This window comes from Tupaia chinensis, unplaced genomic scaffold, assembly GCF_000334495.1.
Source record: "Tupaia chinensis unplaced genomic scaffold, TupChi_1.0 Scaffold000159_1, whole genome shotgun sequence".
Taxonomy (NCBI): domain Eukaryota; kingdom Metazoa; phylum Chordata; class Mammalia; order Scandentia; family Tupaiidae; genus Tupaia; species Tupaia belangeri.
In genome coordinates, this window is record NW_006159630.1 from 3835968 (window position 1) to 3860302 (window position 24335).

The window sequence follows — 24335 nt, forward strand, 5'->3', positions numbered from 1 at the left end:
CTCATGCACACGTCCCATGGAGAGCACGCCAGGGCAGGGGCTCCTGCAGAGGCTCCCCTGGCATGTACTCATAAACCTCTTGGGCCCGTCTGAGAGGCGCTGCCACACTCCGACCTCACCGGCCACCCCTCCTGGCCCCTCTGCTCTCCTGGTGTGATTGAGGGGGCTTCACAGTTCTGTTCCCTCTGCCTTGAAAGCTCCTGCCTGAGCAGGATGGGCAGCCCCCTCTTCCCTCAGGCTTCTTGGAGAGGGCCCTCTTGACCTTTGTCAGACACCCCACCCGCCCCACCATCAGCCTGACCCCTCGTCCTGCTTTGGTCTTCATTATTCTCTGTGATAGAGTGCGTGTGCGCACACACTGAGTGAGAAAGGGGACTCCTGCACGGGGACTGGCCACACCACAACCCCTTCCTCCCTCCCACAATCCTGAGCACGCACTTTGTCCCACTCGTCTCGGCTGAGCAGGCCAGGCATTCACGCCGCAGCCATGTGGGATCCAGCATCTCTCTTATTTCTTAGGGGTTATTTTTTTCCTATAGGGTGTATGTGCTCACCAGGAGAGAGAGACAGACAGAAAAGAGAGTGAGAAATCACTCCCCCACAACCCCCAAGGAGGATAGCACATGGCAATCCCTCCTCCTCCATTCTTTCCTTAGGGTTTTGGGCATACATGTACACATACCCAGCATGATTTTCAAGCCACTGGGTCTGGGACTTGAGAGGATCCAGCTTCTCTCGAGTAACACATTAGTCCTGGGCCACACAACGGGCCCTGGTTTTCTCCGTAGCGCTGGGTGCAGCTGCTCGGCACCTGCTGCCGTAAACAGCAAGCCTCACAGTGCCGGGAGCCAACCTGCACTGTGGCTCAGGCGGTCTTTCCCCAAGGCCTTGAATGCGGCCCAGCACTCAGCAGGTCTTCCACAAATACCTGCTGGAGCACAGGGGGTGAAAGGAATGCGGCCAGTTACAGCGGCACAGCGGCAGCACACACGCCACCCCACGGGGCTGGGTCACAGGGAAGATGCCAGGTGGCCTGTATACGCATGTGTCTGTGACTGCACCTGGCTGGATGGCTGGGGAGGCCATCCTGGTATGAGACCCTTTCCTGGGCACCTGCATGTCTTTCAGAGTAAATACAGAAATAAAATGGGGATAAATGCCTCTTCCAACAAATGAAGGTTAATGAAGTGTAAGAAAGCCATGGTAGACTAAAGCAGGACTGTATAGACACTTCAGGTTAGGGGCCTGAAGTGGATCCCTTCATAGATCCCTTCTTGAAAAATTCAAACTTACACCCCCTCCCATGTCCTCTCCCACAGTAGTTTACAATACATTTCAAAGGGCTCTCAGGCCCTTAGGAAAACAAGGAGACAAAAGACACTAGAGTCTTGCTCACATGGTCGAGCCCTTGCTGATTCCGGGGTCAGAACAGTCAAGATGCTCCAAGGCTGCAGCTGGTGCGGGCTTCCGCCCAGCGCATGGCTCCCCCCACCACGCACACCTGCAGGGTTCCAGGTGAGAGCCAACCTGCCTGTGACCCAGGCAGAGAGGGTGGGGCTGCCTGCCTCTCACCGGCAGATCACCTTTGGGCACCATGCCAATCAGCCTATCAGGAATGCAATAAAAAGTGACATTCTCATAATCATTAACAGAGTTCCCCGTCAGCAAGAGCCCTGCCCCACCCGAGCCACCCACAGTGTGGCTGATGCTGGAATACTGCATCCACATGTTTAAAGTCATCTGTGGGGCCAGCAAGGGGCACAGTGGTTAAGGTGCTGGACTCCCACATAGCCAACCACGGTTCAACCCAGAGGCTTGAAACTAATGCCGGGCATGTGTGCTCACATGCCCAAAATCCCAAGAGGAGAATGGAGAAGGAGTTGTGGCATGCCCATTGCCCCAGGGGGTGATTTCTCTCTTTTTCTTTCTTTCAAGAGCGCACACATCCTATAGCAAAAATCTCTCAAAAAACCGTCCTTTCTGACCCCCTTAGATGCATGCTGACAGGCAGAGCCCACACCCTCCAGCAGATGGACAGGGCATTGTGTGGCCCCTGCGGGAAGCTGCAGCTCTCAGAGGCCTGAAACAAGACACCTGCATGCTTCCTGCTCCCAGCGGAGGTCACAATGGGTGAGCACTACCTGCCCAGCCCCCTCTCCCTGGAGCAGAGCTTGAGGAGAGAGAGCAAGCCTGACACGTGGCCTCCTCGCTCAGGCTGCCCCCAAGGCTGCTTCCTCGAGTGGCCTAAGGTGAGGTCACAGGCTGAGGGACACGAGCATCTACCACCACTGGTGTGCCAGTGTGCACCTGCCCACCCCTGCCCACACCCACTAGGCCAGGACAAGGTCTGGAAGGGAAACCCCAGCACCCACTCCCTCCCATCTGCTCCAGTATTTAAGCTGCCTCCTCTCAGTCCAAATTCTACCCCAGCTCCCAGAACCCCGTTCCACACCCACTAGGCAAGGAGCAAGAGCCAGGTGGCAGGAACTGACAAGCCATGACTCAGGAAAAGTTGCCTGAGACCCAAGCGCATGCCCCCCAGCCCTCACCACTGTGGTCCCACCGCGGACTCCCTCAGAGCCGAGGAGCAGGTCAGACCTCTGGCCACAACACCATCACCAACGACCCCAGATTGGGTAGCAAAGCCACAGGTGACAAGGTAGAAATACTGTACCCAGGCCCCTGAGGATGCCCAACCTTCCTGCCCAACCCCTAGCCATCCGCTCTGTGGCTCTGTGAGAATTCAAACGTGCACTCTGGTATCCTGCCAACCCAGTGCCAACACACCATTTTAAAATACACTTTTATTCTTTATCAGTGTGTGCGCGCACAAGAGAAGCAGCCGACAGGGTCTGACCATGCCGCAGTCCTTTCCCCCGCCGTCCAGCCTGTGAGAATCTCAAGCCCCGCCTGATATAATTTCAAGCTGATCCAAGGATCCGAGCCCAAGGTCAGCCATGTGGCTTCCAGCACTGAGGCTCGGTTTGCTGCCAACTGTGCCACCAAGCTGGGCCATCGCCCCATTTTACAAGGACAAAGTGGAACCAGGTCCTTCATCTTCTGCCAAAGGTAAACTTGAACTGAGGCTCCTAGACTCCAACTCTGGTAACCACACCAGTGGGCTCCTGGGGATTCCAAGTATGTGGTCTTTGCAAAAGTCCAACTGAAAACTAAGAAACCACATTATAAAAGACGACTCTCATGCCTTTAAATAGTAGAAGGTTCTTCTGGTTCTTCAAAACAGCTCAGTTTATTAAAATATGATACATATATTAAGGTTTGTTAAGAAACTGGTCTATAGACCAGCAGAAGGCATAATAGTTATGACACTGGACTCCCATCTAGTCGACCACAGTTCAAGTCTCGGACCCATTTAAAACTCACACCAGGCATGTATGCCCAAAATCTCGAGAGGACACTGGAGGAGAAGGGATTTCTCGCTTTCTCTGTCTCTTCAATAAGCGCATGTGCCCTATTAAAAAAAAAAAAAAAAAATCTCTCTTAAGGGACCAGCAGGTGGCGAGGTGGTTAAAACACTGGACACTCCCACATGGCTGACGACAGTTCAAGTCCTGGACCTGGTGGCTTGCTTTCTCACTTTCTCTCTCTGTCTCTCTCTGGTCAAATTTAAAAAAATGAATAAATAAAATAAAAAATAAGTAATTATAAAAAAAAAAATAAAAATCTAGGGCTAGCCTATGACCTGGTGGTTAAGGAAACTGGATTCCCACACGGCTGACCGTAGTTTGAGTCCTAGACCTGGTGGCTCCCTTTCTTGCTCTCTCTCTCTGTCCCTCTCTAGTCAAATTTAAATAAATAAATAAATAAATAAAGATAAAGAAAATAATTATTTAAAAAGAAAGAAAGAAAAAAATCTAGATTTAAAAAGAAAAAAAAAAAAAGGAATCGACCTAGGGCCAGCCTATGCCCTGGTGGTTGAGGAGCTGGGTCTCACGTGGCTGACTGCGCAGTTCAAGTCCCAGACCCCAAAGTCCTCAAAGGAGGGAGAAATGGAGGAGAAGGGATTATGGTGTGACCATTACTCACAGTGGGTGTGCTTTCTCCCTCTCCCCCTTCTCTGTCTCTAAGAAGTATATGCACCCATGGCAAAATCTGAAAAAAGGACAAAAACAGACCCAAAACCAGTCTAGCATGCAATCGAGGAACACCTTTACTCGGGCTGCTGGCAGAATGAACACCACTTTGGCAGATACAGGCTGAGCATCCCTAATCCAAATACCCAACCAAACGCTCCAAATTTGAAACTTCTGGAAACTGACATGACACCACAAATGAAAAACCCAACACCTGATCTCGAGCCAGGTCAGGCAAAAAGCCACAATATAAAAATACCATAGTCACCTGCAGGCTGTGTGTTACGAGTGAGTGTGGAACATAAACGAATTTCACCTTGAGACAGCTCATTATGTAAATGCAGATATTCTAAAGCCTGAGAAAGTCCCACATCCAAAACACTTCTGGCCCCAAGCAGTTTAGTTAGGATACTCAACCTGTGGTTAACACAAAAGAATCTTTCCAGCAAGTGTTAGATACTCCCCACCAGATAAGACAGCACAGAAAACACTGAAGAGGAAGGCCTGGCCCTGCGGAGGTCCTGCCACCGAGTCATTCTAGACCTTCCGGCACACGCTGGCCAGTGCAGTCACCTCGCACGAGAAGCCCAGGCCAAGGCCCTCTTCCTGCATCGCCATGCCCAGGGCCCCCAACCCTAAGTCTAAGCACAGTGCATCCTCAACGCCTCTCGCTGCCCGACTCCAGCGGAGCACTGTGCTGATACTCAGACCACTGCCGGAGGTGCAAGGGTCTGGACTCCCTGGTGTCGGCTCACTGCTGCCTGCCCCAGGGTGTCTGTGGACAGGAGAAACTGGATCTGCAGGAGCATGGGTTAAGAGACTCACAGTAGCTGCTGCACAGCCACTAGTGGGAAGCAGCCCCTTCACACTACCTTGTCCCCATCAAGCAAAGGTCCACTGTGCCCACCTACCACACCCATCCCAGCACGAGGGCTGCCCTCTCGGCCCGCACCAGCAGACTGCTGTGGGGAAGGGACTGAGACGAGCCAGGAACGGTGTTGCCTAAGAATGCACCGCTGGAAGGACCCCAACACCGAGTGGTCCCTGACCTCTGGCTCCTAGCTTTAAAGTGAAGCCCCCTCTGCTCACAAGACAACTCCCCCCTACCTCCATGGTCTCCTCTCATACACACATGCACACACGCGCACCCTGGGATCCAGCCCTGATTATCCATGCCTCCCCACTAATCCAGGGCTCCAAATCACAGGCCCTGCCCACACCAGGGCAGGAGTGGGGGAGTGGTAAGAGCAGGCCAGTCCGGGAAAAGGCGAGACACACTGGAAAAGCCGGCTGGGTGTCTGTTTCGACGGTAACTGGGAAGCCACCGCATGCACGTTTATCAGTGTAGCTTCAGGGAAATCACCACAGAGTCAGAACTGCCAGGCCTGGACCCGCCCAGCCTACAGGCTGAGCCGGGACGCCCAAGGCAGCGGGCGAGGGGGCACTGCCTGGCTGAGCCTCTGCACAGCTACCCGCACACGTCCCGTCTGTGCAGCCCTGCCCCAGCACCTCTCTGAAACGAAGAGCTCCTCCCAGAGAAAGCGTGCAGTGCTCTCACCACACCCCACCCTCAGGCCTGCTGTCACTCCCAGAGGTAACAGTGCCAATCTGAAAGCACCCTCCACACATCCACTGGCCCTACCCGCCTGAGACTCCTGATCGCCAGTCTGGTTCAGGTCTGGCCACATGCTGGGACCAGCCCTGTGTCACGAGAAGGTCGTTGCTTCCCACACTATACAGTGCCACCTGACTAGACCAGCACGTGGACCAGACACAGCAAGGAGGACCCGCTGGACAAGCCAGAGCCTCACCATCCAGACTATAACCATGGTTCTCACGGCTGCAGCGTCAGAGCCTCCAGGTGGTTTTCAAAACTATCATGCTGGGTTCAACCTCAGAGAGCTGAGCTCAGGGCTAGGGTGGCCTGGGCCTCAGTATTTCTTAAAACGAATCCCCAGTTGAAAAACACTGGCTTACGGGAACCAGCAGTTAGCATATGGCTATGTCGCTGGACTCCCACGTAGTCGACCGCAGTTCGTGTCCCGGACCCGGTGGCTTACAACTCACGCCGGGCGCGTGTGCGTGCGTGCCCAAGATCCCGAAAGGAGAATGGAGAAGGGATTGCGGCGTGACCATCCCCCCTGGGGGGGGGATTTCTCACTTTCTGTCTCTCTGTCTCTGTCTGGTGAGCGCACGCGCCCTATAGTGAAAATCTCTCCAAAAAAAAAAAAAAAAACACTGGCTTAAAACAAAAGAGTGTGCCCTGAGGATCTTAAGATGACCCCGAGTCTAAGCAGCACAGGCACGCGCTGTGGCAGGCTGCAGCCTGGACAGCGAGGCCAGACATCCGGCCCTCCAGATACTGCTCGCTCCTCTCCCAGACAGGATTCGCCCCGGGGTACACGGGTTCCATGAGCTCCAGAAAGGAGGGTGGTGCGCTGGCAGGTGAGTGCCACGGCGCCAGGAGCCTGGGGTGAGCCTGCTGCCAAGCACGAGACCTCACGTGTTCCATTACATCGCAGAGAGGCCGCTTGAGTCATGGCCCATCTGGGATGCCCCACAGGATGCCTGAGAAGGACCCTAATAAATATGTGACTTGGATGACAACCCGGTTCTACCACAGGCTGACTTCATGCTAAGCAGACAGCCTCCACCTTCTCAGCTAAAGAAAAAGGCGGAGACCTGCAGAGGGAAAAACCAGCAAGGTGCGGAAGACAAGCCAGTCGGACTGCAACTGCAAGCCCATGAGCCCTAGCGGGCCTCTCTGCGTCCGGCAGGGGCCCTGCCCTGAGAACCCCGATGTTAGACCCAACTAGCACATTCCTTTCCACCTGCTGTAGGAGACAGGCTACACACACATCTTTCAAAAGAGCCACCAAAACGACGTGAGTTTATAAGTTTTTGGTGTGTAAAAGGGAGACAGTTTACACAACTAAAACATCTAAAACATGAGCACACGGACACGTGAGGAGCCTGTGGGTTGTCCTGAGGACAGAAAAGGGAAGGAAAAGGTGCTGACAGCCCAGCCAGCCAGATCCCTGCAAGGCAGTTGGGCGCGTGGCGCCCCCCACCCCACCCCGCCGCGGGCACCCCCTGCGCGGAGCAGTACCTTTGGCGTGGAACGTCCAGCCCCTCCGCCAGTATTCCTGTAGCCGCACCCGCTCCTGCTGCCCCAGGCTGCACACCTCGCTGTAGAACTGCCGCTCAATGTGCACGTAGGCCGCCGGGATGGCGCCAGCCACGCCCTTGGCCCCAAAGAAGCCATTCACCTCCGGTGAGGCCAGCAGGATCTGGTACTCAGCCCGCGTGCCCAAGACCAGGTCCATGTAGGCCTGGGTGAGATTGAAGTAGCCGGTGGTGAGGTAGACCTTGGCGCCTCGCTCGGCTTCTGTCAGCAGAGTCTCAGTGACGATCTCGTCGATCTGAATCTCGAAGGGCTTCATCTGGATCAGTGGATAAATCCAGGTGTCAGGGACCGGTCTCCGATCACCAGCAGCTGCTGCGTCTTCCTGGGTCAAGAGGGAGTCGCTGTGGAAGGTCTGGGCGTGCAACACCTGCTGGCGGGCCCTGGCGGAGTTGATCACACCCATCACCCGTTTGTTGGCGGCCTCGCAGTAGGCGGCCCGGTCACCTAGAGGGGACAGGGAAGGGGAGTGAAGAAGAGCGAGAGCAGCTCTGGCCGCTGTCAGCTCAGGGGACAGGGTAGGTGACAGGCGAGTGCGGAAGCTACCACCGACTGTTTGTAGACACACATGGAGTGAGCACAAGGCACAGAGCCCTGAGCACGGTTCCTCGTGGAAAAGCTGCCCGAGACAGGGCCTGCGCAGGGCCCGTTCATGGGCAGAGGTGGCCAGGAGTGCCTGCATGTGAGTCTCAGAGAGGAAAGGTGAGGTTAGGCACAGAGACAAGGAGAGTGGTTCCCTGGAGGGTAATACCAGGGACTGCCACAAGTGTACGTGGGCTGTGCACACGTGCGTGGCGGTCAGTGTGTGTGCTGTGCTCCAGGGTGTGTGCTGTGCACCAGCAGGTGGCAAGGTGGTTAAGGTGCTAGATTTCCACATGGTTGACTGTGGTTAAAGTCCTGGACTCAGCAACTTGAAAATCACACCAGGCGCATGGGCATGTGTGCCCGAAATCCCAAGAAGAGAATGGAGGAGGAGGGACTGTGGCGTGGTCTGCCCCCTGGAGAGTGGTTTCTCACCCTCTCTATTGTGCACACTTGCATGCCATATAGCAAAAAACTTTAAAAAAAAAAAAAAGAGAGCGAGCAAGTCAGATAGTAAATACTTAAGGCTTTGTGGGACAAAAGACAAAACTGAAAATACTTAAGTACTTATATGACAAGATAGAAAAGAGATTTTCACAGGTTTTTTTAAAGAATTATTTTATTAAACATTACTTATTTATTCGTTTATTTTAATTTGACCTGAGAAAGACAGAGTGAGAGAGAGAAGGGAAGTGAGAAAGTAAGCCTCCAGGTCCTGGACTTGAACTATGGTCGGCCATGTGGGAGTCCAGTGCCCTTAACACCACCTGCCGGCCCCGAGATCTTCACAATTTTTTTATTGATGAAATTCAAACTACAATAATAATGGCCGAGCCCCCAGCTGGCACAAGCAGAGCTGTTACAGGTACTGGCTTGGCTTGGAGGTCCATGGCTCCTGGCATGGGCACAGGATTTCTGCCAAGTGTCCAGTGTTCCCCCCCACACCCAGGCACTTCCATCCCAGCAGCATGGGACACGGGGATCGCGTCTCCTCCTGAGGTCCAGGGAGCTGCGCCCCTCAGATCACAGGCACACTTGCAAACTCAGCAGCAACGCTGAAAGGCCACAGGGAAGCCACAGCCACAGGAATGGCAGGAATGCGCATGCCCTGGGTGCTCCCTGTGACGTGCCCATTCCCAGCGAGCAGAGCTGAGCTCTCCTGTTTCACTTTCCAGGCAAGAGGCCACCGACCTCAATGAGTTGAGAGCCGCAGGCCTACGTGACAGGAGGTCGGAGGAACAGGCGGAGGCGGGCAATGCTCAGGCCACTTCCTGTAAGCGCAGGGCAGGCTCCTGGCCCACTCGCCCGGTCGCACAGGTCCGAGCCCACCCTGCCACCTTCCTGTGCTGGCTCTCTGGCCCACAGAGCACGACCAATGCCAGCAAGTCACATCTGTCTGGCTTGAGACTAAACCAGAGTGAGGCCCTGCTGCCCAAGTCCTCTGTTCCTGCAGCAAGGCCACCCAGAGGTGTGCTCTCCTGTGCTTCGCCCCACTCCACCCACAACCACGGAAGGGCGGCAGAGCCAGGGCCCTACCTTTGTACGGGTGCACCATCCCGTCCACCACCTGCACCGTGTCATCCCCCTGCAGCTGCAGGGACACGTCCCCCACAGCATCCACAAGCTCTGTGAAGAAGTCGGCAATCTCCGCGCAGTCCTGCAAGAACACGTAGCGGTCCTGGCGGTTGGTGAAGTAAGAGTCGCTCAGGTTTGCGCTACAGGGAGGAAGAAGCAGGGAGGACTCAGGTGAGTTTGCAACAGGGTGTCCCGGTAGCCAGGTTTCAGGGTCACTAGCAGGGGATCGACAAACTCAGGTCAGGGCACCAAGTACAGCCAATGAATAAATGGCAACTGGGCACCAGCCAGGCGAGCAGAGCACTCAGGTGACAGAAAAGTGGGCTACCAGGAGCTGCCTGTCTCAGGAGAACAGAAAGGCATGAAAGGTCAACTTGCACTGGGCCGTGCAAGTGGCCAGCCAGTGGCCACATCTGGAATCAAAGGACATGGGTCTCTGCCTGGCCCTGCCTGTGTGTGCTCTGGCTCTGCCTGACAAGATTACTCGTCCTCTCTGACCTGCTCTCACGTATAAAGTGAGGAAAATCCTGCCTGGCTCGCCGGCAATCAGTGAGGACGCATAGGCACGGCAGCTGGTACACAGCGAGAACTTGCTACACAGGGTGATCTTTCGGCCAGCCTCCATGAGCGCCAGCCTCCACAGCAGACCCCTGCGGGCACAAGCAGGCTCCCCAGGCCTGAGGAGTGATGTTCTCCCTTCCTCATCCCAGACTCCCACCCTGCAGGAGAGCACGGTAACCCTCGGCGGGACACACACCCGCTGAGGATGACACTGTTGTCGAAGAGGTACACCTTGATGTGCTGGAGGCCGATGGTCTCGTTGAAGCGCTCAGGGATGAGGAGTCGGAGCAGGCCACGGAGGTTGGGCGTGTGGAAGAGTGAGACTCTGACCTGTTCTGGAAACCTCTGCAAGAGTGGAAGCAGCATCGTGCGCGAGTTCTTCCTGCCTGGATGAGCGCGAGTGCCAAGGAAGAGCAGGTCACACCAGGAAGGACAGCTGGCCGCCTGCCTGCCTGCCCACCTGGCAGCCAGAAGCCACCTCCCCCTGGGCCTCGCCCTCACGTGACCCTCCGAACTGGTCACCCCACCTGGAGCTCTTTGTCACCTGGGGACCTCAGGACCTATTCGGCTCTGGTGCCTGCCACATCCCAGGACATCCTCCTGGGAACTGCACCCAACGTCCTCCAGGACTACCAGCCCACCCCCCTCAGCATTTCTGCTCTGGGTGAAATGACCCACCTACCCTGACCCTTCACCCCAACTGCACAAGAGAACACACAAGCCTGGGTTGGCCACTCAGCACACTCTGAACCACTGATGACAGCGATTAATTACAGGGCAGGACTATGGCCCACGGCAGGCCTGCTTCTGCCAACGGACACAATGTCATGGAGGTGCAGGCCTCAGCCACCAGAGACGACCACACGGAGCCTGAGAATGAAGCCAGCCCAAGGAAACAGGGCAAGAAGACATATCCAAACCCCAAATCGGGACCCACCAAAAGGTCAGTCATAGGGATTGAAGTCTGTTTTGCCCAAGTTGTTTGTAGTTAGGCTCCCGGTCCCCACTGCAGGGGTCCTGATGCAGCGCACTGGGCAGTCTGGGCCAGCACGGGCCATTTCAAACAGCCTGGCTCTGCCCGAGGAAGGGGAACTCAGTGTAACTCCTCAAACTGAGGGTGTGAGTGAGGAGGAACGGGGCCTAACACCTACCTCTTGAGCCCCGTGTGAAGTCTAAGAGAATGGAGACCTTCAGGTCTGAAGGGGACTTTGCTTGAAGAGACTTTTCCAGAGTACTTTCCAGGCAATCCACCTGATGAGAAAAAAAAGGGGGGATGGGGTGGGGGGAAGGACAGGGTGTAAGACTCCAAAAAGAAGCTTGTGAGTTGTGAGCAAACTAATCAACTCCAGCCAGCCCCATGGCCTGGTGGTTAAGAGAGCCAGATCCCACAAGGCGGACCATGGTTTAAGTCCCAGCCTTGGTGGCCTGGGAATTGTGTGCTTATGCCAAATCCTGGCAGGATGGAGAAACAGGGGAGGAACTGTGGCATGACCACACCCATGGGGATGTTCCCCTCTCCTCTGTCTCTCTCTTTCCAGTGAGTACATGAGCCCCTTGGCAATTTGGGGGGAAAAAAATCACTAATCAACTCATGACCCAAGGCTCTCACCATCCTCTCTGCACACACACACGCACCGTTAGTGCTCAGAGGCTGAAAGCCCTTCCTGAGACAGCCCAGCTATGGCCATCAGAGCAGTACCCACACCTTCTGCAGTCCAGGCCTCCAGAGAGAGAAGGGGGAGCATGGGGTAGAGCAGACTGCCCAAGTGGCCTGGACCTGGCCACTCCTGGATGTGCTAAGGCACCAGCTCACGCACACATTCCATCAGGCAGAGAAACCTCGCAGACATACAACGGACAGCACCCTTACTCGCTTACTCGCGGAGAGCACTAGCAAAGACACACCCTGCCCACTGGCCATTCTCCACGGGCGAGGCGACATTCTTCTCCGGAGAACAGCTTCCCAAGCTTGCAGCTAAGGGTATGGCCTGAAACAGAGAGGCTCCTTCCCCGGAGAAGCAGTGGGAGAAAGCGCCTAGGCTAGCCACCTTCTCCTCCTCCACACTCCAACGCCCAAGTTACTCCCCAGCTCCCATATGGAAGTTTCTGACAAGGATGAACCCGAAACACTGGGTCTGGGCAATGGGCCTATCCCACTACCTCTAAAGAGAAAGCCATCCCAGGAGACTAGAACCAATTGTGGACTCTCTTCAGCTCCAGCTAGGTCCTGCCAGCCCACCAGAAGCCACACTGAGCTCGACTACCAGCAGCACACCTAGCACAGACACTGGGACTTCGGCTCCTTCCCAGCTTGCTGACCTCACTGTAAGTGTCACGTGTGCCCCAACAGAAAGCCCAGGTAGAACAAGGCAGCTACAGAACTGACACGCAACACCAGCCCTGGGCAAAGCCACTAGGCAGCCTGACCTGCCCTTTGATTCATCTGTCTAGAAGTCAGAAAACCCTTCCTGAAAACAGCCAGGTAGTGACTATTTGGGGTTTTGTGGGCCAGATGGTCTGTCCTAACTACTTGGCTGTCACTGCAGCATGACAGCACCCACAGACAGCACACAAATGAACAAGCACGGCCAGGTTCCAATAAACCTTTATCAATGGACACAGAAACTGGAATTTCACATATGTTTCATGAGTCGCAAAATATTCTTCTGGTTTTCTCCAATCAGTTAAAAATGTAAATACCATTCTTAGCTCACGGGCCACCCAGAAACTGGAGACTGGCTCCCAACAGGCTAAGGGTGACCTGGCCCCCCAGGCCAGAAATGCCCTCATCAGGTCTCCCCACCCCGTCAAGGGGTTCCCAACATGCCCCATACCTGGGGCAACAAAAATGAGAGTTGGCTGAAGATGGGAACCGCAGAAAGGCACTTCTGCCCCAACCCCACAGTCCTGGGCACCTGGGAGGCCTCAGGCCCTACTCGCTCTGCTGCTAGAATCACACCCCAAACAAGCCTTACCAGCTCCTGCTCCAAAGGGCCCGTCCCCAGGTAGAGGGATGCCATCACGACCCGCCTCTTGGCCACTTTTATCTGCCCCTGGAAAAAAAGAGACAACTCAAAATTCACACCCATCCCTTTCAGAGTTCACTGAAAAAAACATCATCTTTTGAGCTTAGAGGTAAATGGCATCCAAGCTAAACTATATGCCTTCACCAACTAATATTGAAAGCAAGCCCAAAACATGTGAGGTAACCAGCCAAATAAGGACCCACAATCCTTTTTAAGAGTCTCAGCATGAGAAGTAGAGCCGTCCACCCCAACTGCAGACGCAATGCAGCCACAGACAAGGATGAAAGAGCCTCTGCATGCCGAGATGAGTGTCCACAATGAACTGCTGAGAAACAAAAGCAAATTACTGAACCGAGCACAACCCATGGTGCCACCTGTTCACATCCCATCGGATACACAGCTCTCGACGCGAGCAGGTGAGCGTATCTGCAGGAGCATGGAGGGTATAGGCACACCCGCTACGAGGTGTCCCTGCAGAACAGTGCTAGAGGGAGTGGAGCATGGAGAAGCACCCAGCTGCCAGGCATGAGCTGTTCGTAACACGCATGTACCAGCTCTGACATGTAGAGCACAGCTGAACGAACACATGAACAGGATATATTAGCACCCAAAGATGCCCATCACCCCTATCCTAACAGCCAGACTCTTCCCCTGGACCCCACTCCTGCCCAGAACAACGGACCCCACCTCCAAACCTCTAAGCAGGAACAACAGCTACCAAAGGTCAAAGCCCCAAAAAGTATACAGGAAAGCAAGCGAGAGGGAGGGAGACAGGCCAGAGGGAGGGAGGCGCTCAACTAGGGCCAGCATGCCCCAGGCCTGCCCCACCCACGCAGCAAGGCGGTGTCCCAACAGAGACTTGAACACCCACTGGGAAAGGCTTCTGTACACGGAAAAGTCAGACAACTTCCCACGGCTGCTGTTTGTCTCATTATCTATTAAAATAGCTGCTGGTGGGAACGATCATGAAGAGAAACACAAATAAGGGACAAAGCAATTTGGTTCCGGCAGTCAAAGCACACCTGTTTACTACAGGATGCCAGGTCCTATAGGACAGCCGGGCTGTGACAACGACATGGAGACTAGTCTCTCCTGGCGAGCACAGGCTCCTGTCTCTCCCGCCACCCCATATGACAGGAGCCAGGACAATCTGCCACGGTTCAGCCGAGAAGGCAGGACAGGAGGGCCTCAGCTTCTCCCCAGCTGCAAGGCCAGGTCCCTCTGTTCCTTCCTGGCCCCTGCACCCCGACCCCTGCAGCAGGTGCCAGCCTCCTGGCCAGGGCTCACCATGTGCAGACACAGTCAAGCACTCACTCAGAGTTGGTGATGACACTGAGAAAAGTCGCCTTTGGAAAACCTGTCTCTTCAAGCCAAGAAGAGAACCAAGTAGAAGCAAGGGCACCAGCTGCAGCATTGCTCCACACAGACAAGGATGTACAAGGCAGAGAGGGGTACAGGGAGCTGGGGAAGGAGGACAGGACCTGCGTGCACGGGCATATACACAACACGTCCAGGGGCAGGCCGGGCAGAAACGACACGGAGTGTCATCAATGGAGGGCGGAGGACAGAGAACGGGCGGGCATCAGAACAAACAAGCTCGTTTTCTGCCCGGGTGAACCCCAGCCTACACTGTCCATCTCTGCAGCACTAGCTGCCTCCATCAGACCTTCGTTCTACCACCACTGCCAAGGCAAGCTCAGAGCTCACACTGTTAAAAACTGTCAATGACTTCATCCCAATTGGCAGCTCAGCCAGAACCACCAGACGTGGCACGTAAACCTGAGGAACTGCTGAAAGGTGAACCCCCTACACAAAGTTCACACTCTCCCAGGAGCGGGTCTCCTAGAGCAGGGCTGCGAGACCTCAGACGAGGCTGTGTGGCTTCCTCGGATCATCTCTAAGTGGCTCTTCACTGAACAGGCTCTGGCCACCTCGACACATCAAACCCCAACCACGAGTCTTCATTTCCCATGTGCTACATCACTGAAGTGACACCACTGTGATGGAGCTGTTTCCTGGGACAGAGTTCCTCGTGCGTGGACCAGCTCCGTTCTCCCTGGCCATCTCTGGTGGGGATGGACCCATGCAGTCCACATATGCTCACTGACTGCCATTCTAGCGGTGGAACACGGGACAGAGGGGATCGATGTGTCCCCAGAACCAAATCCGCCAGGCCCCTGTCCTCATGCTCCCTTCTCAGAGCTTCCCAGTCTGAGACACGGACTGTGCAGGTAAGCTTCTGTTTGTGGCTCAACTCAACCATCTGCAAAGCTGAAACCTAACAGGCAGAAGGCCCCAAAAGAACTGGGCTGACCAGCCACCAAAAGCTTTTCACTAAAAAGAAGAGATGGGGCCAGCTGGTGGCACAGTGGTTAAGGCAGTCAGAATCCACCTGGCCAACTGCACAGTTCGTGTCCCGGGCCCAGTGGCTCGAGAAACTCACCCGGCACGTGTGCACACAGGCCCGAAATGCTACAAAGAGAAATGGAGAAGGGCTGCAGCACCGTCACCTCCCTCAAGGGTGCGCTCTCGCTTCCTCTCTCTTCAGCTAGTGCATGTGCCCGCTAGACACTAGAGAGAGAGAGGAAAAGAGAAAACTTCTCGAACAGAATGTATTAGGACCCCCTAACCTGCCCCCACAACCACAACCTCTCACTCAAACTTCTGCACTGCTCTCCTTTAGTCATGGCTTACCTTCATGAGCTCGAAAAACTCTGCCGGGGAAGAAAGCACCCTGACGTGAGAGCTCGAGACTCCGAACTCCGGAACCAGGTTTCTGATCCACTGGAACCTGTGCACACTCTCTGGACACAGGCAGCAGGGTGGGGAGGTGATGTGGGGGACAGCCGGGGACAGCAAAGGAGCCAGTAAGAGCCATGGTGACCTGGACAGAGAAACGTGACGGGCATTATTACTCCTCGCACCTTCCGCTGGGCCTCTCCCTGCTACTGTGGGAAACGGGGTCGGGCTTTAGTTGGCGGTGTTGCTTTTGCTAATTTCAAATTTTCTTGACCATTTTAAAGATGAACTCAAATGAATTTCTGCAAAAAGATGTTCCAGCTGGAACGTCTTGCTCAGGAGAAGCTGGATCTCCCCTGGTGATCTCGATCTGGACCCCTTACCCCGTTAGCCTCAAACATGCTGAGCACGCAGGCAAGTGCCAAGGATCTGACAGGCTAGAGGCCAGGGGACGGGGACTGCATGTGACAGGATCTCATGAGGGTGTGCATCTTGCTCTCGCTATGTGCCACACTCATGAGTAAAGGGAAAAAGGGAGTTTCCCCTCAGCCTCCTTCCTCTTCACTCCTCAGAACCTAGTCCTTGAGCAACCTGAGAAATGCCGTTGCCCACAGATAACCCCAAGCCCTAAGTCGACGCCAAACACTCAGGAACCAAATACGGAGCAGCACAAAGTCCCCCACCCCATGAACACCGCTTCCTCCTGCCAAATCCAGCCCGAGCCCTCAGCCTACAGAAGCCACTGGGGGAGACCCAGAGCGGGGGGGGGACAGGAGCCAGGACAATCTGCCACGGTTCAGCCGAGAAGGCAGGACAGGAGGGCCTCAGCTTCTCCCCAGCTGCAAGGCCAGGTCCCTCTGTTCCTTCCTGGCCCCTGCACCCCGACCCCTGCAGCAGGTGCCAGCCTCCTGGCCAGGGCTCACCATGTGCAGACACAGTCAAGCACTCACTCAGAGTTGGTGATGACACTGAGAAAAGTCGCCTTTGGAAAACCTGTCTCTTCAAGCCAAGAAGAGAACCAAGTAGAAGCAAGGGCACCAGCTGCAGCATTGCTCCACACAGACAAGGATGTACAAGGCAGAGAGGGGTACAGGGAGCTGGGGAAGGAGGACAGGACCTGCGTGCACGGGCATATACACAACACGTCCAGGGGCAGGCCGGGCAGAAACGACACGGAGTGTCATCAATGGAGGGCGGAGGACAGAGAACGGGCGGGCATCAGAACAAACAAGCTCGTTTTCTGCCCGGGTGAACCCCAGCCTACACTGTCCATCTCTGCAGCACTAGCTGCCTCCATCAGACCTTCGTTCTACCACCACTGCCAAGGCAAGCTCAGAGCTCACACTGTTAAAAACTGTCAATGACTTCATCCCAATTGGCAGCTCAGCCAGAACCACCAGACGTGGCACGTAAACCTGAGGAACTGCTGAAAGGTGAACCCCCTACACAAAGTTCACACTCTCCCAGGAGCGGGTCTCCTAGAGCAGGGCTGCGAGACCTCAGACGAGGCTGTGTGGCTTCCTCGGATCATCTCTAAGTGGCTCTTCACTGAACAGGCTCTGGCCACCTCGACACATCAAACCCCAACCACGAGTCTTCATTTCCCATGTGCTACATCACTGAAGTGACACCACTGTGATGGAGCTGTTTCCTGGGACAGAGTTCCTCGTGCGTGGACCAGCTCCGTTCTCCCTGGCCATCTCTGGTGGGGATGGACCCATGCAGTCCACATATGCTCACTGACTGCCATTCTAGCGGTGGAACACGGGACAGAGGGGATCGATGTGTCCCCAGAACCAAATCCGCCAGGCCCCTGTCCTCATGCTCCCTTCTCAGAGCTTCCCAGTCTGAGACACGGACTGTGCAGGTAAGCTTCTGTTTGTGGCTCAACTCAACCATCTGCAAAGCTGAAACCTAACAGGCAGAAGGCCCCAAAAGAACTGGGCTGACCAGCCACCAAAAGCTTTTCACTAAAAAGAAGAGATGGGGCCAGCTGGTGGCACAGTGGTTAAGGCAGTCAGAATCCACCTGGCCAACTGCACAGTTCGTGTCCCGGGCCCAGTGGCTCGAGAAACTCACCCGGCACGTGTGCACACAGGCCCGAAATGCTACAAAGAGAAATGGAGAAGGGCTGCAGCACCGTCACCTCCCTCAAGGGTGCGCTCTCGCTTCCTCTCTCTTCAGCTAGTGCATGTGCCCGCTAGACACTAGAGAGAGAGAGGAAAAGAGAAAACTTCTCGAACAGAATGTATTAGGACCCCCTAACCTGCCCCCACAACCACAACCTCTCACTCAAACTTCTGCACTGCTCTCCTTTAGTCATGGCTTACCTTCATGAGCTCGAAAAACTCTGCCGGGGAAGAAAGCACCCTGACGTGAGAGCTCGAGACTCCGAACTCCGGAACCAGGTTTCTGATCCACTGGAACCTGTGCACACTCTCTGGACACAGGCAGCAGGGTGGGGAGGTGATGTGGGGGACAGCCGGGGACAGCAAAGGAGCCAGTAAGAGCCATGGTGACCTGGACAGAGAAACGTGACGGGCATTATTACTCCTCGCACCTTCCGCTGGGCCTCTCCCTGCTACTGTGGGAAACGGGGTCGGGCTTTAGTTGGCGGTGTTGCTTTTGCTAATTTCAAATTTTCTTGACCATTTTAAAGATGAACTCAAATGAATTTCTGCAAAAAGATGTTCCAGCTGGAACGTCTTGCTCAGGAGAAGCTGGATCTCCCCTGGTGATCTCGATCTGGACCCCTTACCCCGTTAGCCTCAAACATGCTGAGCACGCAGGCAAGTGCCAAGGATCTGACAGGCTAGAGGCCAGGGGACGGGGACTGCATGTGACAGGATCTCATGAGGGTGTGCATCTTGCTCTCGCTATGTGCCACACTCATGAGTAAAGGGAAAAAGGGAGTTTCCCCTCAGCCTCCTTCCTCTTCACTCCTCAGAACCTAGTCCTTGAGCAACCTGAGAAATGCCGTTGCCCACAGATAACCCCAAGCCCTAAGTCGACGCCAAACACTCAGGAACCAAATACGGAGCAGCACAAAGTCCCCCACCCCATGAACACCGCTTCCTCCTGCCAAATCCAGCCCGAGCCCTCAGCCTACAGAAGCCACTGGGGGAGACCCAGAGCGGGGAGGGCTGACGACTCGTGAGAGGGCTTCCACTCAAGGAAGGACCCCCAGTTAACTGTTCTCTGTAAAGTCAGGACTTGGGCAAGAACAACTGGGAAGAGGCTGGGCAAAAGGAGCTCTTCTTGAGAGCTACCGCATCCCCTGCAGACACATCCTCTCTGGGGGTCCCACGGGCTTGGGCTGGTGCACACCTGACCCCCTAAACCTGCACACCTAGCAGATCCCACGCCCCACTGAGCTGAGCCAGGAAGAAGCCCAATGCTGCACACAAAGCCACACCTGTGCTGCCCAGAGCAGGGCTGGGGTGGGAGGTGGGGGACGGTGCTGCACATCAGAGCCCCACGTGAACGCAACCCTCCTGCGAATTCCAGTCCTGAAACTGCAGCAGGAAAACCCTCTCTAGTTGTGACCTCAGGAGGGACTCTAGGGAGCGGATGCGCAACACCCCAGGCCTGGCCACAAATTCCAGGAAGATGACCTCACTGGCTTGCTTCATGATAGAGCGCAGAATCTTCCCAGGGTTCGTAACATCCTCGCACACACGCCAGACGGCCCACAGCTGTGCTTCCCAGAAAGCCCACCGGCCTTCCCAGCCGGTCCCTGCCAAGAAAACTTTAGTCAATGGTGGAAGGTGCAGCTCTGGGTCCTAGAGAGGCTGGGACTGGCCTTGCTGTCCCCTGCTGTCTCTAAAGAGGTGATGACACCCATGGGCATCGGTGAGCAAAGCAAAGGCCTAGACTGCTGCCTCCATTTCCCACTCTCACCATGTTTGAGGGGAGGGCAGAACCCTCCTGGCTCCTGAGAACTGAGGGGAAAGCTTCACAGTGACCTATCGCCCTGAGGTCGCGGCTACCAATGAGCCACGGCCTGTCTGCGGAGGACCCCTGCCTTGCCGCACTACTTGCTACCTTTCAGACGGTACAGGAACGAACTGGGCACCACCAGCCCTGCTCCAGGCCATGGGTCAGTCCCTGCACACCCTCCACAGGGACCAAGAGATGCAAACCAGTTTCCAGAAAGGAAGACGAGGGCACAAGGCAAGCAAGAGAGGGCCCGTGCCAACCGAGACTCGGCTCACACGTGAGCAGCTGCTCCGCACCACAGAGAGCGCAAGTGAGGAGCCTGCCCAGTCTCTGCCGCCTGCAACACCACCCTACACAGCCGGAACCATCCAGGACACGGGGAAATGCAGAAACGGATTAAGTAAATGTCAGAATACCTAGCACAGGTGCTCTGTGATCAAAAGGGGAGCTGCTGAGACCAGCAGATGGCTTAATGGGTACGTTGCTGGACTCCCAAGTAGTTGACCAAAGTTCAAGTCCCGGACCCGGCAACTTGTGTGCATGCCCAAGACTGGAGAGGAGAATGGAGGAGAAGGGATTATGGCTGGCCATCGCCCCGGGGGGTGATTTCTCACTTTCTGTCTCTGTCTCTCTGGCGAACACACACACCCTATAGCAAAAATCTCTCTTAAAAAAAAAAAAAAAAACAGCAGGGGGTGGGGGGAGCTGCTGACGCCTGGAGCTACAGCAGCCTTCCTGAATGGGCTTTGAGAAATGATCCAGTCCAAACAGGGATCAGGGAGAGGACAACGCTCTGTGCAAGGAGAGGTGTGACTACATGTAGGAACACTCGGCCGCATAGGAGCCTAGCAACTAACCGCTGCGCCCTCTGCTGGCCATGCAAATGTGTAACAACTGGGGGGGAGGGGAGGAGGCAGAGGCCAGCTAGCCAGTGGCGTGGTGGTTAAGGCGCTGTGCGGTTCCAAGTCCAAACCTGGTGGCTTGAAAAACATGCCAGTGCACATGCATGTGCATGCATGCCCCAAATCCCAAGAGGAGAATGGAGGAGAAGGAAATGTGGCATGGCATGAGGGAGTGTGCTTGTTCACCTTCCCTCTCTCTCCCTGTCTCTCCAGTAAGTACATGTGCTCTATAAAATTGTTTAATTATTTATTTATTCCCATTTGTTGTTGTTATTTCTTTCATTTGACCAGAGAGAGAAGAGAGAGAAAAGAAAAGCAGAATTAAGCCGCCAGGTCCGGGACTTGAATCACGGTCAGCCATGTGGGAATCCAGCACCTTTAGCCCCAAGCAAATTTTAAATATAATAATAAAACAAAACAAAATCCCGAGAGGAAGGAGAAATGGAGAAAGGATACAGTGTGGCCATGCCCCTGGAGGATGATTTCTCTCTCTCCAGCGAACACACACACACACACCCTGGCAAAAATTGTAACAAATAAAATGTTAAGCAGGGACTGGCAAAAACCACCACCACGAGACAAACCCAGCAGTGCCTCAGGAGTCCGTGCAGAGGACACGCACAGTCTGGCAGCCCAGAGCCCTGGGGCTACCTGGCACATCTCTTCCCAGCCAGGCAGCTCCCTGGGATTGCTCCACCAGGGCCTAGGTCCAAGAGTTGTCCAAGGCTTTCTATGTTGGCTTCCGGCTTCATCTAGGTACGGACAGGTCTGCTTTGTTGGGCAGGAGGAGCCAAAGCCAATAGGCTTCATGGCTGCATCACGGAGGGCCAACCTTCAGGTGGTGATTTCACGGACCTAAAGAGGACGCGCTTTGAAAGGGAGCAAAGCGTTTTATAAAGGGGTCCTTGGATCTCACAGCACACACCGCGACCACACCTGGACAAGGCATTCCGAGTGCGGTAGGGTGGAGACAGCCAAGCCCGTGCTGAACCCGCACTGCAGGCTTCCAGGGGCCTGCTCAGGGGCCATGTATTTTCCTTTCACCTCAGCCAGAACCCAGGGGGGTTGGTTCCCGTCTTTCCACAATGTAACTCCTGGGAATTTTCTCAGAAAAGGCTGAGCCCTGTGCTGCAGCAGCCCCTGCTGCGCAGTAATCCCGGCCTTCAGGGGCCGACCACCTGCAGAAGCAAGTCCCCACACACCAGGGAGGGTTACTAAGAGACCACGCGTCCCAGGCTGAAACTAGGCCCTGAGAGTGGAGGAGGCAGAGAGGCTGTGGTGACTTACCAGAGAAGCTGGGAGCTGTCAGTCACCGTGTAGAGAAGAGCACGCGCGCGCGCACGCGCACACACACACACACACACACACAGAGTTTCCACACCAGGCCTGCGTTCCCCTGAATCATCTCCCTCTAGATACCATCGAGTTCCCATTTCTAGTTAGAGGGAGGAGGAGGCAGTGGGGGCAGGGCCAGAGGATGAGGTTCTGCCCCCGCTTGCCTCTCAGAAGGCCCAGCCTGAGCCCTGGAAGTCAGGGCCAGTCTAGAGAATGGGGCCAGGGGCAAGAGCAGGTGCTCCTCCCTGCCACGGGGATTCAAAATCAGACAACTGTTCTACCTCCCTGCACACAGCTCACTCGGCAATCTCCAAAACAACCGACAAACAATACAACCCTCAGTCTGCAACGGGAAAGGCGACGGCACCAGCCATCAGCCCAGGATACTCGCTCCAGATCGACCCAGGACTTGAGGCGCACCGTCGTGTGGGGTTTGCAGAGTCTCTGAACCGGGGTGCAGGCTGGGCCTAATGAGCACTGAGGGCACCTGACCTGGGCCTGGGCAAGCAGGTGCACCGAGCATGAAGGACACAGGGGTGTTAGGAGGGAAGGACTCCCAGCCACCCAAGAGCCACATCTGAACTGTCCTAACCAAGCAGCAAGAGCATGACACTCCTGTCCCTGAGCTCATGGACTAGGGCTGCCACTAAGAAAGGACAGCAGAAGCCTGGAGAAAACAAGGCACTGCTCCCTTCGGGGGGAAACAGGTTTTCCATTTCACCACATGTGTGAAAGCTGCATGTGCTTCGTGGAAAAGCACGGGCACGCCTGGCATTTTTCCTTGGGACGTGCAACGATGTGCCCAGAGGTCCCAAGGTCTTGGTGGAGGAGTGCACCAGAGAAGGGCAAGCAGCAGAGAATTACACCCGATCTACACTTCACCTCTAGGTGTCCCTTCCCTCTACAATTTCAGAGGATACGTGTCTGCTTCCCCTGGAGCCACAGTAGCGAATTCACCCACTACCAATGGACACAAGTAATATCCAACTTGTCGGGGTTTTTCCAATATAGGGCACATGGGCTTCCAACAGAGGACATGATGCAGCTGGGGGACTGTCCTTAGACTCTACCCACAAGTCCCCGTGGTAGGACCGCAGGTACAGGCCCCAAGTCAGGCTCTAAAGGTTCACGGGCTCTTCTGAAACCATGAGATCAGATTGTGCTAAAGGCTCTGCGGCTTCCTGGAGCCTCTCCAGATCTGTACAGAATGATGAAAATAAGGTTTTAGAAGAAACTGGGCTTTCTGGATTGCAATCTTTTCAGAAACGACTTTTTAAGAAAAACCCACCCTACCAGCTCAGTCATCTATACGCACATGTAAAAAAGTGAACTGATGAGAAGAGAAACAGTCATAACACTTCCTGAGAAAGGCTCGAGAAACTACAGAGGCAGTTCCTGCAACTCTGGCAGCAGACGGCCCTTCCTGACTAACGCAAGACCTACACTCAAGGAAGGGAAATGAGTGTGGATTCCCGGAGGTACACAGATCGGCGGCCTGCCTAACTCCCACAACGAGGCCGGCTCGAGGCTGGGGCTGCCAGCACTCACTGTGTGATCAGATGACGTTCCTCCAGGTTTGGCCACAAGCAGCTCCAGTGTGCTGGGCAGACACCTAGAACACGTTTACAACGCACAGTGGGCCTCAGGCAGTCAAGCACACTGGGCACACGAGTGCCTGCCGAGAACTGGTCACATGCTCCGCCACTCGAAGGCTCCCGCTGGCCTGCCTGCCAGCCCTGGAAGGGACGGGCTTCCGTCATCACTCTGCTTACAGGGACTATCTACCAGGACACTCTCATCTCAGGCTGGGCTCTGTCTACCGGAACAGCACTAACTGCGCCAAAGGCATTGCCAGCGACAATGCCATTACAGGGAAGGAGAGCTGGTCAGCTGTAAATCTTACTTTAATCCTCTGCAAGATCAAATAAACTTGCTTTGGTTCTAAATATCCATCCCTCTCCTGCTCCTTTACTGCTATAAATAAGCCAGGAGATGGTGCTACTTAAACTCTTACCGGTTAGGGGCGACTGGGCCCCAACATCGGAGACGTCAAAGGAGTAATTTCTGGAAATTTGGTGATCCCTTAGAGACTTATGTGCAAGCTGCTATTACAACATGAGAAAAAGCTAGCTATTGAAAGAATATAGCCGGGAGCCAGCAGGTGGCATGGTGGTTAAGGGCACTGGACTCCCACATGGCCGACCACAGTTCGAGTCCCAGACGTAGTGGCCTGCTTTCTCAGTTTCTCTCTCTCTCATTGTGTCCCTTTCTGGTCCAATTAAAATAAAGAAAGTTTAAAAAAATAATTATTATTTTTTTAAAAAAAAGAAAGAAAAAATAGAAAGCATACAGCCTGCTGGTTACCCACTTTCCTCCTGTACCTTAGCCAAGCTATGGA

At 54.9% G+C, this 24335-nt stretch overlaps 1 protein-coding gene across 6 annotated transcripts in view; it reads right to left on the reverse strand.

Moving 5' to 3' along the window:
- PGS1 (phosphatidylglycerophosphate synthase 1) overlaps window positions 1-22054 on the reverse strand; it is a 43033-nt gene extending 20979 nt beyond the window's left edge. For 2 of the 6 annotated variants that reach the window (XM_027770755.1, XM_027770757.1), the window contains exons 1-7: window positions 21890-22054; window positions 18092-18281; window positions 12972-13049; window positions 11148-11247; window positions 10193-10382; window positions 9397-9575; window positions 7204-7725 (exon numbers count right to left, since the gene is read on the reverse strand). In XM_027770755.1, coding sequence (XP_027626556.1) covers window positions 7204-7725; window positions 9397-9575; window positions 10193-10382; window positions 11148-11247; window positions 12972-13049; window positions 18092-18281; window positions 21890-22035 — 1405 coding nt within the window. In that variant the 5' untranslated portion in view covers window positions 22036-22054. Of the gene's footprint in view, window positions 1-7203; window positions 7726-9396; window positions 9576-10192; window positions 10383-11147; window positions 11248-12971; window positions 13050-15465; window positions 15594-15716; window positions 15847-17840; window positions 17969-18091; window positions 18282-21889 lie in introns of those variants that run through there. The other 4 variants (XM_027770758.1, XM_027770759.1, XM_027770756.1 and 1 more) reach the window with 4 other exon arrangements.
- Window positions 22055-24335: the final 2281 nt, after the last annotated feature.